Raw genomic sequence first — 16,050 nt, forward strand, 5'->3', positions numbered from 1 at the left:
ACTCTAGTTGGCTTGGGTACAGGTCTAATATTATAGGACTGCAGGTGGCACTCTCAGATATGGAGCAATGCCTCAACGTTTTTGTTCTCTGCTGGTAGGGATGCAAAACCCCACTTGTCTGGACTGATCTGTGGTACTTCAGGAATGAAAATTAGCAGGTAAGAACAATATTTCCTTTTGCTTTTAAGGTTTTAAAGATAATGCCCCTCAATATTTGTCAGACTTATTGGCAGTTTATGCTTCTAGTTATTTATTGCACTCTTCTGAAAGAAGCATGCTTCCAGGAGACATGTAAACAGGCATTTTCGGTGACTGGGCCTGTATTATGGAACACCCTACCCAATGCACTCTGCAGATTTGAAGATTTAATTCATTGGTTGCCAACTCCAGTCCTTAAGAACCACAAACAAACCTAGTTTTCAGGATATCTATGCATGAGATAGATTTGCAAGTAATTGAGGCAGTGCCCCCCTTGATTTAAGTGTTTCCAGAAGAATTGAAGATACTTATGTTCAAACAAGGTTTTAATTCCATTTTATTTTGGTTTGTTAATTATATGTCTGTGAAATCTGTTGCTGTTTATATTGTAATTCACCTAGTATAGATGTTACTGGGATAGGCGAAATATAAAAATGTTAAATGATCACAAAATTATTCAAAGTTGTTAGATCATGAACCAATTGCAATGAAAGCCCTTCTAAATGGTGTTTAAATGGCAGATAAAATTTAATGTGGACTGATGCAAAGGAAAGAATAATTCCACATCAGACATGGACTCATCCATTGTACCTGAAGACTGGAGGGTGGCTAATGTAACCCCAATATTTAAAAAGGGCTCCAGGGGTGATCCGGGAAACTACAGACCGGTTAGCCTGACTTCCCTGTACGTACCTGGATCAGTCCAGACAGTGGGTTATGTCCCCAATCCAGCAGATGGAGTCAGCACAAGCTTTGAGGGGGCGTATCCATATATACTACTACCCCCTCTGCAGGAGTTCAGTATCTTCTGACTCCAGCAGATGCGAGTAGGGGAATCAGGCTTCCCCTCCTTTTCCTTTTTCTTCACTTTCTTGCTTGATTGTGGCTTGTTGTTGTCTTTTTCTGTGGATCAAGTTTGTATCAAGTTTGTATTAAGTTTAAAAAAAAAAAAAAAAAAAAGGCAGAGTTCTTTCAACTTCTGGGGAGTGGCTTATCTTCCTTGTCTCTTCTCTGCGGCCTTGCTGTTTATTTCTCGTTGCAGCCAGGGGTAAGTTTGTTTTTCCTTTGTAGTTTTTTCCTTCACAGCTCAGCCCCCGGTGCCTGTGAAAGCCGGTGGAGCCGGCCTCTTCGCTCTTTACTCCCTCATCCGCGGCCATTTTACAGCTCCTCATGGGCTGCTGAGCCATTTAGGGAAAGATGTCTGGGGCGGGTCGTGTGGCCGGGAAGGCCCCCCCCCGCGGCACCCTCCTCTATTTTCGGACAGCGGGCAGTGCGGGCCGACCGGGCCCCCCCACAGCGGCGCTTTTGTGCGCGTGGCCCCCCCCCGTGGCTTTTTCTTTTCTCCTACAGCGATCCCGATGCCGCGGCCGTCCCGCTGTGCGGCCTGCGGAGACCCGGGGTCCCGGATTTCCCGGGAGGGCATCTGTGCACGATGCCTTCCCGGGGGGGAAGGTACCTCACAGTCCCTGACTGATTTCTCCGAAGCGCACCCGAGCAGGCCGGGGTTCTCCCCGGAGTTTATCCTGCTCATGCATACCGCTTATCTGCAGGGGCTGGAAGCACCTGTGGGACCCCCCCTCCTAAGATCCCTCGGATGTCGCCCTCGACGCCGGCCCCCCCCCCCGACCCTCCGGGAGTGGGGGCCTCCCGCCTTCCTACCCGGGTCCGATCCACGCCCGCGGCAGTGGGGGCGGTGCCAGACCCAGCGGGACATGGACTTGACCTCCCGGACGGGGGACAAGGGGACGGCACGCAGGAGGGGGATGATCCGCGTACCCTACGCCTCTTCCAGAGGGAAGAGCTGGACGACCTCATCCCGCAGATCATCCAAGAATTAGATTTGGACCCGCCACCAGACCCGCCTGCCCCAGTAGCTCCCGCTGTCGTCACTTCTTCAAGGAAGGGAGATCCTGTCCTGGCGGCACTCCGGCCGAGGGCTCGGGCTTTTCCCATTCATGACTCGTTTTTACAACTTCTCACCAGGGAATGGGACACCCCGGAGGCCTCCCTGAAGAGCAGCCGGGCTATGGAAAAGCTGTACCCGCTCCCCGAAGATTTCTGGACCTCATCAAGGTCCCAAAGGTGGACTCCGCAGTGTCGGCGGTCACGAAGAGGACGACTATCCCAGTGACGGGAGGTGCAGCGTTGCGGGACACACAGGATCGTAAGTTGGAAGTTTTCCTTAAGCGGGTTTTCGAGGTCTCACTCCTCACGTCTCAGAACCTGCCGTCCGATGAGGCTGCCCAGGCAGATCGGCTAGAAGCCGCAGTGGCGTATGGGGCGGACGCCTCGTACGACCTTTTTCGGGTCCTCGCAAGATCCATGGTTTCGGTAGTGGCAGCACGACGACTACTGTGGCTACGCAATTGGGCAGCTGATACGTCCTCTAAGTCGAGTCTGGGCTCTCTTCCCTTCAGGGGCAAGTTCCTCTTCGGGGAGGATTTGGACCAGATCATCAAGTCCCTGGGGGAGAACGCTGTTCATCGGCTGCCGGAGGATAGGTTTCGACCATCCAGAGCATTTTCTTCTTCTCGGACCAGAGCCAGAGCGCAACGGCGCTACAGGGGATACAGACAGGCGGGCTCCCGGTCATCCGCCCCCAGGTCTCAGCCCTGGTCGCGCTCCTTTCGCGGGCGTCGGCCCGCACGCACTACTCCCGGAACCGGGAACCCCTATACCAAGTCTTCACAATGATGCCAGTCTCGCCCACTCCCCTGTCCCCAGGATTGGGGACCGACTAACGTATTTCTACGCGGAGTGGGCACGGATCACCTCGGACCAGTGGGTCCTGGATACCATAAAACACGGCTACGCATTGGAATTTGTCCGCCCCCCGCAGGGAAGGTTCATCTTTTCCCCCTGTGGCTCGGACCTCAAGAGAGGAGCGGTGCTGCTGACTCTGGACAGACTCCGGGAGATAGGCGCTATTGCGCCCGTGCCCTTCGGAGAGGTGGGCTCGGGCCACTATTCCATTTATTTCGTCGTACCAAAGAAGGACGGTTCCTTCCGGCCTATCCTAGACCTCAAGGAAGTCAACAAATCCCTTCGAGTCGTCCGGTTCCGCATGGAAACGCTCCGGTCAGTGATTGCGGCGGTGCATCGGGGGGAGTTCCTCTCCTCCCTGGACTTAACGGAGGCCTACCTGCACATTCCCATCCGCCCGGACCACCACCGTTTCCTTCGTTTCAAAATTCTGGACCAGCATTTTCAGTTCACGGCTCTCCCGTTTGGATTGGCGACGGCGCCGCGCACCTTCACCAAGATCATGGTAGTCGTGGCGGCAGCTCTCCGGAAGGAGGGCATCCTGGTTCATCCTTATCTGGACGATTGGCTCCTCTGGGCGAAGTCATTCGATCATGGACGCTCAGCGGTGACTCGAGTAGTACGGTTTCTACATTCCCTGGGATGGGTAGTGAACTTCTCCAAGAGCTCCCTCATGCCCTCGCAACGCTTGGGTTTTTTTTGGGGGCGACCTTCGAAACCCTACTGGGCAAAGTTTTTCTGCGCCAGGACAAAGCTCAATCCTTGCGGGATCACACACGACTGTTCTCTGCGTTACCAGAGCCCACCTCCTGGGACTACCTGCAACTCCTGGGAGTGATGGGGTCCACCATCGACCTTGTACCTTGGGCTTTCGCGCACATCAGGACCTTACAGTGGGCACTCCTCTCCCGTTGGAAACCAGTATCGCAGGACTACCAGATGATTCTCCCACTCCCGCAGAATGCCAGGGACAGTCTGGGCTGGTGGTTGGATCCGCCGAACCTGGCCCGTGGCGTGTCCCTCGATCTGCCAAATTGGGTGGTGGTGACCACCGATGCCAGTCTAGCAGGCTGGGGTGCAGTCTGCGATCGAAGCACCACGCAGGGGACGTGGTCCACGGTGGAGGCGAAGTGGTCAATCAACCGTCTGGAAACCAGAGCGGTCCGGCTAGCTCTGCGACATTTCCTCCCGCTTCTTCGGAACCGGGAAGTCAGAATCCTATCGGACAACACTACCTCCGTGGCCTACATCAACCGACAAGGAGGCACGCGCAGCCCGCAGGTCGCGCTCGAGGCGGCGCTGCTGATGCAATGGGCGGAGCGTCATCTCGTCCGGCTAGCGGCCTTGCACATCGCCGGTGTGGACAACGTCCAGGCGGACTTCCTCAGTCGTCAACTGCTGGACCCCGGAGAGTGGTCTCTCTCCGACAAAGCGATGCAACTTCTCGTCCATCGGTCGGGGGCCCCCCACTTGGATCTGATGGCGTCCGCTCTCAACGCCAAGGCTCCACGCTTCTTCAGTCGCCGGAGAGAGCGCGGCGCGGAGGGAGTGGATGCCCTGGTCCTCCCGTGGCCGCCACATCTTCTGCTCTACGCTTTTCCACCATGGCCCCTGGTGGGCAGGATGCTCCGCAGAATAGAAAGCCATCAGGGGACCGTGGTTTTCGTCGCCTCGGAATGGCCCAGGCAACCCTGGTTTGCGGACCTGCTACAGCTGGTGATCGACGGGACAATCAGGCTGGGGCACCTCCCCCAGCTCCTACATCAGGGCCTGGTATTTTTCGAGCAGGCAGAACTCTTCTGTCTTGCGGCCTGGCTTTTGTGAGGCGCCGCCTCCGGCGTCGGGGCTACCCGGAGGCGGTAGTATCCATGCTATTGCGGGCACGAAAGACATCAACGTTGGCGGCCTATGTTCGAGCTGTGGTGTACCAGCCAGGCCACGAGACCCGCTAAGGCTTCTGTACCTCAGATCCTTCAGTTTCTACAGGCGGGGGTGGAAAAAGGGCTCGCCTATAATTCACTACGGGTTCAGGTGGCCGCCCTTGGCTCGCTGTTGAGCGATGGGGGCTCTCTTCTACAGTATCCTGACATTGCTCGTTTTCTCAAGGGTGTCAAGCATATGCGTCCTCCGTTACGGGACCCTTGTCCCTCCTGGAGTCTTAACCTGTGCTTCGCTCCCTGTCGGGACCACCGTTCGAGCCGCTGCGCAGCACAACGATAAAGGATCTCACTCTCAAGACTGTATTTCTTGTGGCCATCTGTTCCGCTCGACGCATCTCGGAGCTGCAGGCTCTGTCGTGTAGAGAGCCCTATCTCCGTTTCTCCGACTCTGGAGTTTCGCTTCGCACCGTTCCCTCCTTCCTTCCGAAGGTGGTTTCTGCATTCCATGTGAACCAGACGGTGGAGTTGCCGTCCTTCTCTTCCTCAGAGCCGAAGTCTCTCCGTCTCTTGAATGTCAAGCGCACTCTGCGCCTCTATCTGGAGGCTACAAATGAGTTCCGGACCTCTGACCTTCTCTTCGTACTCTGGGCCGGTCCTAAGAAGGGGTCTCAGGCCTCGAAGACTACCATTGCCAGATGGCTGAAGGCCGGCATTGCTGCTTCCTACATTGGGTCGGGTCGGACTCCCCCACCCGGAATCATAGCGCATTCTACACGTTCTCAGGCGGCTTCCTGGGCGGAGGTTCGCTCGGTATCCTCGCAGGAAATTTGTAGGGCAGCCACCTGGAAATCGTTACACACGTTCTCGAGGCACTATCGTCTGCACCTCGCCTCTTCAGTCTCTGGACACTTTGGCGAGCAGGTTCTCCGAGCAGGCCTCGCAGGACCCCACCCAATTTAGGGAAGCTTGGGTACATCCCACTGTCTGGACTGATCCAGGTACGTACAGGGAAAAGAAAATTATTACTTACCTGCTAATTTTCGTTCCTGTAGTACCATGGATCAGTCCAGACGCCCACCGCGTTTGGGTTCTTGATCCTGCTCAGCTCTGCGCTACTTCTTGCTCGCAGTGTTCTGTGTCTTCACAGTCGTTTCTTTTCGCTGTTTTTCACAGCTCCCTACAAGTTGGTAGGATGTTTGCAGTTACTTGTTGCGGTTACAATTGTTTTCATTATCTGTTTCCACAAACTTGATCCTTCGGGGGTTTCTACTCTGGCTTTGATATACTCGATACTGAACTCCTGCAGAGGGGGGGTAGTAGTATATATGGATACGCCCCCTCAAAGCTTGTGCTGACTCCATCTGCTGGATTGGGGACATAACCCACTGTCTGGACTGATCCATGGTACTACAGGAACGAAAATTAGCAGGTAAGTAATAATTTTCTTTTCAGTGCTAGGAAAAATAGTGGAAAGTGTTCTAAACATTAAAATCACAGAACATATAGAAAGACATGGTTTAATGGAACAAAGTCAGCATGGCTTTACCCAGGGCAAGTCTTGCCTCACAAATCTGCTTCGCTTTCTTGGGTTGAAGCTCCTAATATGGAACCTAACATTGTGTAACTATAGCATGGGTTATTTTTCCCTATATGCAACACCTTGCACTTATCCACATTAAATTTCATCTGCCATATGGATGCCCAATCTTCCAGCCTCGCAAGGTCCTTCTGCAATTTATCTCAATCCGCTTCTAATTTAACTACTCTGAATAATTTTCTCATCTGCAAATTTGATAACCTCTCATTGTACCGCTTTCCAGATCATTTATAAATATATTGAAAAGCGCCGCTCCAAGTACAGATCCCTGAGGCACTCCACTGTTTACCCTTTTCCACAGTGAAAACAGACCATTTAATCCTACTTTCTATTTCCTGTCTTTTAACCAGTTTGCAGTCCACAAAAGGACATCACCTCCTATCCCATGACTTTTTAGCTTTCTTAGAAGACTCTCATGTCAAACACCTTCTGAAAATCCAAATGTACGACATCTACTGGTTCACCTTTATCCACATAATTGTTCACCCCTTCAAAAAAATGTAGCAGACTTGTGAGGCAAGACTTCCCTTGGGTAAATCCATGCTGGCTGTGTCCCATTAAATCATGCCTATCTATATGTTCTGTGGTTTTGTGTTTTATAATAGTTTCCATGATTTTTCCCAGCACTGAAGTCAGGGTCACTGGTCTGTAGTTTCCTGGATCACATCTGGAGCCCTTTTTAAATATCGGGGTTATATTAGTCATCTTCTAGTCTTCAAGAACAATGAATGATTTTAATGATAGGTTACAAATTAATTGTCATAGGTATGAAATTTCATTTTTTAGCTCCTTCAGAACCCTAGGATGCATACCATCCGGTCCAGGTGATTTGCTACTCTTTGGTTTGTCAATCTGGTCTTCTACATCTTTCATTAGTAAACACCCAAGCAAATAATTTGTTTAGTCTTTCCGCGATGGCTTTATCCATCCCTCTTGATCATCTAACACTCCAAGCGACTCCCTTGCAGGCTTCCTGCTTCAGATATACTTTAAAAAGTTTTTATTATGAGTTTTTGCCTCTATGGCCAACTTCATTTCAAATTCGCTCTTCGCCTTTCTTATCAATTTTTTACACTTAACTTGACGATGCTTATGCTTTTTCCTATTTTCTTCAGATGGATCCTTCTTCCAGTTTTTGAAGGAAGATTTTTTGGTTAAAATAGCCTCTTTCATCTCACTTTTTAACCATACTGGCAATCATTTGGCCTTTCTTCCACTTTCCTAATATGTGGAATACATCTGGACTGCACTTCTAAGATGGTAGTTTTTAACAGTGTCCGTGCCTGTTTTACAGTCTTAATCTTTGTAGCTTCCCCTTTCAGTTCTTTTCTATTTTTCTCATTTTATCAACATTTCCTGTTTGAAAGTTTTGTGCTAGAGCCATAGATATTGTCCCCCTAGTAATCATCAATTCAAATGTAATCATGTTATGATCACTATTGCTAAGTGGCCCCAGCACCATTAACTTTCTAACCGAATCCTCTGTTTCACTGAGAATTAGATCTAAAATTGCTCCCTCTCTCGTCGGTTCCTGAACCAGTTGCTCCATAAAGCTATCATTTATTCCATCCAGGAACGTTATCTCTCTAGCGTGTCCCGATGATACATTTACCAAGTCAATATTGGGGTAATTGAATTCTCCCATTATTACTGCAATACCAATTTGGTTAGCTTCCCTAATTTCTCTTAGCATTTCACTGTCCATCTCACCATCTTGACCAGGTGGACGGTAGTATACCCCTATCGCTATAGTCTTCCCCGACACAGAAGGGATTTCTACCCATAAAGATTCAATTTTGCATTTAGTCTCGTGCAGGATGTTTATCCTGTTGGACTCTATGCCATCCCGGACATAAAGTGCCACACCTCCTCCCGAGTGCTCCTCTCTGTCATTGCGATATAATTTGTACCCCAGTATAGCACTGTCCCATTGGTTGTCCTCTTTCCACCATGTCTCTGAGATGCCAATTAAGTCTATGTCATCATTCACTGCTATACATTCTAATTCTCCCATCTTACTTCTTAGACTTCTGGTATTGGCCTATAGACATTTCAATATATGTTTTTTGTCTGTACTAACAGCCTGCTTTTCAGTTGACAGGGATCATATGGAATCCTTTAGCTCAGGTGATTATTCATAGGCACTTGGACTACTTTTCTAATTATTGGAACCTCACTGTCAGGATGCCCTAATTCTAATGCTTCATTAGTATCCTTTGAAGATACCTCTTTCCGAATCATGCGCTGCTGAGCGACTGTCGGCTTTCCCCTTTGCTCTAGTTTAAAAGCTGCTCTATCTCCTTTTCAAAGGTTAGCGCCAGCAGTCTGGTTCCACCCTGGTTAAGGTGGAGCCCATCCCTTCGGACACTTGTTCTATCCCACGCTCTGTGCCTCGCTTTCACGCTCTCTGACCCTTGTACTGTCTCACGCGCTCTGTCCCTCGCTTTCACGCTCTCTGACCCTTGTACTGTCTCGCGCGCTCTGTGCCTTGCTTTCACGCTCTCTGACCCTTGTACTGTCTCACGCGCTCTGTGCCTTGCTTTCACGCTCTCTGACCCTTGTACTGTCTCGCGCGCTCTGTGCCTCGCTTTCACGCTCTCTGACCCTTGTACTGTCTCACGCGCTCTGTCCCTCGCTTTCACGCTCTCTGACCCTTGTACTGTCTCACGCGCTCTGTCCCTCGCTTTCACGCTCTCTGACCCTTGTACTATCTCACACGCTCTGTGCCTCGCTTTCACGCTCTCTGACCCTTGTACTATCTCACACGCTCTGTGCCTCGCTTTCATGCTCTCTGACCCTTGTACTGTCTCACGCGCTCTGTGCCTCGCTTTCACGCTCTCTGACCCTTGTACTATCTCACACGCTCTGTCCCTCGCTTTCACGCTCTCTGACCCTTGTACTGTCTCACACGCTCTGTGCCTCGCTTTCATGCTCTCTGACCCTTGTACTGTCTCACACGCTCTGTGCCTCGCTTTCACGCTCTCTGACCCTTGTACTGTCTCACGCGCTCTGTGCCTCGCTTTCACGCTCTCTGACCCTTGTACTATCTCACACGCTCTGTGCCTCGCTTTCACGCTCTCTGACCCTTGTACTGTCTCACGCGCTCTGTCCCTCGCTTTCACGCTCTCTGACCCTTGTACTGTCTCACGCGCTCTGTCCCTCGCTTTCACGCTCTCTGACCCTTGTACTATCTCACGCGCTCTGTGCCTCGCTTTCACGCTCTCTGACCCTTGTACTGTCTCACGCGCTCTGTCCCTCGCTTTCACGCTCTCTGACCCTTGTACTGTCTCACGCGCTCTGTCCCTCGCTTTCACGCTCTCTGACCCTTGTACTGTCTCGCGCGCTCTGTCCCTCGCTTTCACGCTCTCTGACCCTTGTACTGTCTCGCGCGCTCTGTCCCTCGCTTTCACGCTCTCTGACCCTTGTACTGTCTCGCGCGCTCTGTCCCTCGCTTTCACGCTCTCTGACCCTTGTACTGTCTCGCGCGCTCTGTGCCTCGCTTTCACGCTCTCTGACCCTTGTACTGTCTCGCGCGCTCTGTCCCTCGCTTTCACGCTCTCTGACCCTTGTACTGTCTCGCGCGCTCTGTCCCTCGCTTTCACGCTCTCTGACCCTTGTACTGTCTCGCGCGCTCTGTCCCTCGCTTTCACGCTCTCTGACCCTTGTACTGTCTCGCGCGCTCTGTCCCTCGCTTTCACGCTCTCTGACCCTTGTACTGTCTCGCGCGCTCTGTCCCTCGCTTTCACGCTCTCTGACCCTTGTACTGTCTCGCGCGCTCTGTCCCCTCGCTTTCACGCTCTCTGACCCTTGTACTGTCTCGCGCGCTCTGTCCCTCGCTTTCACGCTCTCTGACCCTTGTACTGTCTCGCGCGCTCTGTGCCTCGCTTTCACGCTCTCTGACCCTTGTACTGTCTCGCGCGCTCTGTGCCTCGCTTTCACGCTCTCTGACCCTTGTACTGTCTCGCGCGCTCTGTGCCTCGCTTTCACGCTCTCTGACCCTTGTACTGTCTCACGCGCTCTGTCCCTCGCTTTCACGCTCTCTGACCCTTGTACTCTCTTACGCGCTCTGTCCCTCGCTTTCACGCTCTCTGACCCTTGTTCTATCCCCTTTCTGACCTTTAATTTCATGCTCTGTGACCCCTTGTTCTATAACTCACCATATGATCCGCTCTGATCCCACGCTCTCATGCACTTACCTTGTTTTATACCTTGCCTTATCCCAGATGATTCGAGCCATGTTTTGCGTCTGCCTCTGTCCTGCACTCATCTTCTCTCTATCTTTTGCCTTTTACTTGTACACTCTGACATTAATTCTTTCCCATGCACTCTGACCCTTGCTGGGTCCCCTGTCCAGTTTCACTATGTATGGGTGAAAGCTTTGATTGGTCACTAGTGCATATGCTTTGTTGTGGAGACTTTGATTGGCTGCTTGAGAGGGATGCGGCCGCTGGTCTCTGTGATTGGTTGCACAGAAAAACCCTGTGGAGGGAGGCTGTGATTGGTGGCAGTGATGATCTGTGGCGGGTTGCTGATACTGAGATGACTCTTGTTGTCGTGCAGATGTCATACTCCAGCACCAGGAGGTTATTGAGCGGATTAATAGTTTCCGGGACCTCTTTGGGGTGGACTGGCTGCAATACAGACAACAGCTGGAAGGAGAGCTGGCCATGGTCCCCGATCCCGAGCCTCCCTCCATGCACCATTCTGCACCCGATATTCCACAGAGTGCACCCACTGTAGCCCTGCCCTGCAGGAGCCCACTGGAGGAGCCTCAGGAGGCCACAGCCTCTGCAGAAAGTCTGCTGGAGATCTTGGCTGACGCTGAGGATGTGGAAAAGAAGCCAACAGCAGAGGCCTCTCTCTGGGATTCAACGAAAAGGGAGCAGGAGCAAGCGAAGCATGGAAAGGGAGAGGAATGGAAGAAGGAAAACCCAGAGGGTATGTAATGAACGCCTGCTAAAGTAAATAGTATGTCCGTGCTTGTGAGTACTCCTGAGCTATCCAGGACTGTATGACCGTGCAGTCCACAGCAGTGGGGACCAGCTAAGAACGTGAGTAAATGAGGACTTGATCCAGCTCTGTGCCTGGGGAAATCAGCTGTTTTCTACAGGGCCCTATGGTGGTTATATCTAAGGCCACAGCTTAGAGGAAGGTTGGTTCTCCTTGAGGATTAGCTCACGTACATTACACATCGGTGGTTCTCAGCCGGTGTGTGGCGCACTTCCTGGTCTCCCACTGCTCTTCCCGCCCTCTCCTCACCCCGGCGAGACGCACAGAATTCCTCAATGGACCCTGCTGCCATTCCTGCCCCTGCTGTCAGCACATTCAGACCCGGAGAGGAACGGCAGCAGTGCTTGTGGAAGCCGGCAACAGCAGCAAGGCCTTTTCCTCTTCCCACCCCTGCGGCCCGGAAGAGGAGGTGGCGCGGGAAGAAGAAAGGGCCTTGCTGCTGCTGCCAAAATCGTACTCCAAGGCTGCCAAGACTTCCCCCGGCCCCGCAGCAATACAAAGGCAGCACTCAGCTGTTTGCTGCGATCGTCGCGGTGCAGAGCAGTCGGCTGAGAATATTTATGCTGCTGTTACTGAGATGACACCAAAAATATCTTTTTTGTATGGTAAATTGAACAGGGAATGTCCTAGTTCTGTTCTGCACCCATTGTTCCTACAGATAAGAGTATTTCTTTACATTCAGCCCCGTGACAATCGTGTTCAGTGTCACGCATGTGAGAACCACCTGTCAGCTGTGTCCCAAAAGAAAAAAGGTTGGAAACCACTGTGATACAGCATGTAATTTAAAAAAACAAACTCCAGCCCGAATTAAAGGGCTGAGCGTACACACATGCACGTGTACGCTCAGCTCACCTTCCCTGCATAAAGGATCAGCCCCCAACACCACCCCCACCTTGCTATGCATACAAGCTTACACACTCCTCCTCTCATAGAAACATAGAAATGACGGCAGAAAAAGACCAAACAGTCCATCCAGTCTGCCCAGCAAGCTTATGGTAGTACCTGCTGTGCCGTACAGGTCCCACCTATACTTATCAGTTTGGGCCTTTGTCTACTGCTGTCTTACTCCTCTTTCTTCCTGCATGGTTTTTCTATCCTCTTTTTCCTATACTTTTCTCCTCCCTGGTTTTTTCCTGCTGCTTTTCTCACGTTGCAGTGCTCTATAAATATTGCTGTTTTGTGATAAATGTTACTTTCCTTCCTTTTCCTTTGTGTTGTGGGAAGCTCTCTGTTGAGAGCCCTCACACTATAACCTCCACCACGATCATGCTGCCTCATGTAAGCACTAATTCTGAGGCTGTCTTGCAGCTGACCTGTGCCCTCCAGTGCTCGTGTGCCCCGTGCAGGGGGAATGGCCAGAATGTCTGCAGAGCCCCTGGATATTCCTGCGATTGACGTCCAGGTACATGATTGAGGTGGATCTCCAGGACGGCCATGACCTGCAGAGAGAAGATCTACGGAGCCTGCTGAAGATTGACACTTCTGAGATTAGCTGGAAGTGGAAGGTGATTGGGCAGTGGAAAAAGGGAAGGGTGAAAAGGAGAATAAAAATTGGGATCATGAGACTTCAGGCACTGCTTAGTGGTCTAATACAATTTGTTTTATGAATTAGCTAAACGCAGAGGCGGTAAATATAAGCAGGAGAGGGAGATTCAGGACTTCTGACACAGAACTAGACCTGAACCTGCCAAGATCCAAGTCGCAGTATCGCAGTTACACAGCAGCAGTCAGCAGATATCGGCCATTTGGCCCACCTAGCCTCCCTGTTGCCCCTTAGAAACGTCTTGGGTTTTTCTCTTGGAGACATTTGCCCCTGTCCTCTGTTGCAGGAGCTGGGTCTCGGTCGCACCCCTGTGTCCATTTTTCAGGAGTTGGCTCTCAGGTGCTTTTCTGTTCTCCCCAATAGGATGAGGATAAGCTTCTCCCATTGCTGGAGCTGCAGTTTGACTATATCCGTAGAGACAGACAGCGACTCCGATACGTGGTTCTGGATGATAGCCCGGAGATATCTGTAAAGGTAAGGGCCCTTATTACATTGAAGCCCTGACACCCCCATGCTTTTGTTGTATTATCCTCATTCACACTGCCAACCTTACTGTGTTTGCCCGACCTTTCTTTGGGACCAGCATTTCCCTCTTAAATAGTAATATAGTAAGAACCATTCCCTGTACGTACCAGGATCAGTCCAGACACCTGGGTTGTGACTCCGCACCAGCAGATGGAGACAGAGCAAAACTTGACGGGCTCCCTACATATAGTAAGGTGCCACCCACAGCCCCTCAGTCTTACTCTGTCTCCAGCAGATGGGGCAGGTCCACCCACAGTCTCGGGGATCCTTGGTTGTTTTTGGCTCGGGGTAGTCAGTCAGGGATCTATTTGTATTTAATCCTAAGTAGTTAGGGCAGTGTGTCTTTAAAAAAAAAAAAAGAAAAAGAAGAAAGAAGACATAAAGAAGATAGAAGTCTCCCGTCGGGGGAGCCTCCCGGGAGGGTTGGAAGGTCCTGAGAGGACCATCCCCTCCAGGTCGAGGCCGCTGCTGAGGGTCGAGGACCCGGCCTGTGCTGGCAGCAGCGTCGGGGGTGACACCGGGGAGCCCGGTTCACTCACCCCCGCCGGAGCTGAAGACTGCAGGACCTCGGCTAGCGCCTAAATATAAAAAAAAAAAAAAAGCATAGCGGTTTCTTTTTGAGTTTGACCTTGCGGCGCCGGCTCTCTCTCCCTCTTCGCCGTCGTTTCACCGTTCGGTGCGATCGCTTAGCGGAAGGGGGGCGCTGGTTGGGGAGCCCGTTCGTCGCTGCGGATGCCGAGAGGGTCAGCGTGTCGCGCGTGCGGCTCTGTGCGCGCGCGTCTCTCCCGGGACGGGGTCTGTTCCAGCTGCGTCTCCGGTGGCGAGGGCTCGTCGGCGGTCGCCCGGGGGGGGTCGATCGCGGGGTGCCCGTTCGCCGTCGCGTGCCGGAGGCTCGGAGGCCGCGTCCTTGGATCCGTTCCCGCTTAGCGCGGGAACGGAAGCCATTTTGTCCAGTGTGAGGGATGCCACGAGGAGGGCGCTCCAAGATGGCGCCCAGCCTCCCTCGCTGTCGCCACAGCCCAGGATTTTGGGGGGAGAGCCCCTGGGACCCCGTGGGTCGGGGAGCCCGAGTGCTGTGGAGGGTTCCTCCGGATCGGAGGGCTCATTTTCAGAAGATTTCTCGTTGTTGCTGCAGAAACTCGCAAGGTACAAAAAGTCGCATCTAAAGGCTGGGAAAGCTTCCGGGGGGGAAGGAAGCTCTCTCCCGGCCCCGGAAGAGAGCCGTTCGGACCCGGGACACCCGGGGTCCGACCACGAGAAAAGAGACAGCCGCGTGGCGACCCACAGGAATCGGAGACGGCGTCCACCGCCTCCTCGGACGAGGAAGCGTTGTCGGGAGCCCCTGAAGGCCAGGAGGGCCATGAGGATGAGGGGCAGCCACAGCCGGGAGCCGGCAAGGGGCCGCAGGCGGCTGAGGGTGATGACCCCAAGGTCGTCCGCCTGTTTCGTAGGGAAGAACTTTCTCCCCTTATCCCGGCTATCCTGGATGAGATCGGCGTGGATCCTCCACCTGTGGAGTCCCGGCAAGGGGTCAAGATGGATCCGGTGCTGCTGGACCTGGCTGGCCCTGCGCTTGCTTTCCCTTGGCACTTCTCGGTCTCAGATATCTTGTTCCGGGAATGGGATACCCGGAACTGGGGCTGAAGGTGAGTAAGGCTATGGACAAGCTTTATCCCCTTCCAGAGGACGCTCTGGAACTGCTGCGCCTTCCACGGGTGGACGCGGTGGTGTCAGCAGTGACGAAGAGGTCCACCATCCCCGTTACGGGTGCACGGCCCTCCGGGATATCCAAGATAGGAAGCTGGAGGTGCAGTTGAAGAAGATCTTCGAAGTGTCCGCACTGGGAGTGCGGGCAGCCATGTGTAGTACCTTTGCACTGCGAGCGGGGCTCCGGTGGGCCCAAGTCCTGCAAGCGAACGCCGACCTCTCCTCCGGGGAGGCTGCTCAGGCGGATAACTTGGAAGCGGTGATTGCCTACAGCGCTGATGCGATGCACGATCTGCTCAGAACATCGGCCAGAGCTATGGTGTCGGCGGTCTCGGCGCGTCGTCTCCTCTGGCTTCGCAACTGGGCTGCGGATGGGGTGTCCAAGGCCCATCTGGGTTCCTTACCCTTTAAGGGAAAGCTCCTGTTTGGTAAGCAGCTGGACGATCTGATGCAGTTCCTGAGCGAGAATAAGGCTTTTAAGTTACCGGAAGATAGACCCAGGCCTCGGTCGTCCTTCTCGGCAAGAAACAGGTTCCGGTCTAACCGCCGGCAGCGGCCACAGAGGGCGACGGGGTCGGGTCAGTCCTACCGGTCCGGATCGGCTAGATCGTCCTCCTGGTCGCAGTCCTTTCGAGGGAAGAAGTTCAACAGGACCGGTGGACCCTCGTCCGGCTCGGGGTCCAAGTCGGCCCAATGAAACGAGACGGGTCCATTCCTCGTTGCCGCCAACCCTCGTACCTTACGTGGGAGCGAGGCTCACCTTGTTTTACGAGGCATGGACCAGAATCACTTCCGACCAGTGGGTCCTCGCTGTGATAAGAGGCGGT

General features: G+C 52.9%; 1 protein-coding gene across 2 annotated transcripts in view; it reads left to right on the forward strand.

The window, feature by feature from the left end:
- Positions 1-16,050, forward strand: part of STK11IP (serine/threonine kinase 11 interacting protein) — a 272,418-nt gene that overhangs the window by 111,378 nt on the left and 144,990 nt on the right. For both annotated transcript variants that reach the window (XM_029604968.1, XM_029604969.1), the window contains exons 14-16: positions 10,999-11,376; positions 12,757-12,953; positions 13,355-13,465. In XM_029604968.1, the coding sequence (XP_029460828.1) occupies positions 10,999-11,376; positions 12,757-12,953; positions 13,355-13,465 (686 nt within the window). The remainder of the gene's footprint in view (positions 1-10,998; positions 11,377-12,756; positions 12,954-13,354; positions 13,466-16,050) is intronic.

The sequence above is a fragment of the Rhinatrema bivittatum genome, chromosome 6 (assembly GCF_901001135.1).
Source record: "Rhinatrema bivittatum chromosome 6, aRhiBiv1.1, whole genome shotgun sequence".
NCBI classification, from domain to species: Eukaryota; Metazoa; Chordata; class Amphibia; order Gymnophiona; family Rhinatrematidae; genus Rhinatrema; species Rhinatrema bivittatum.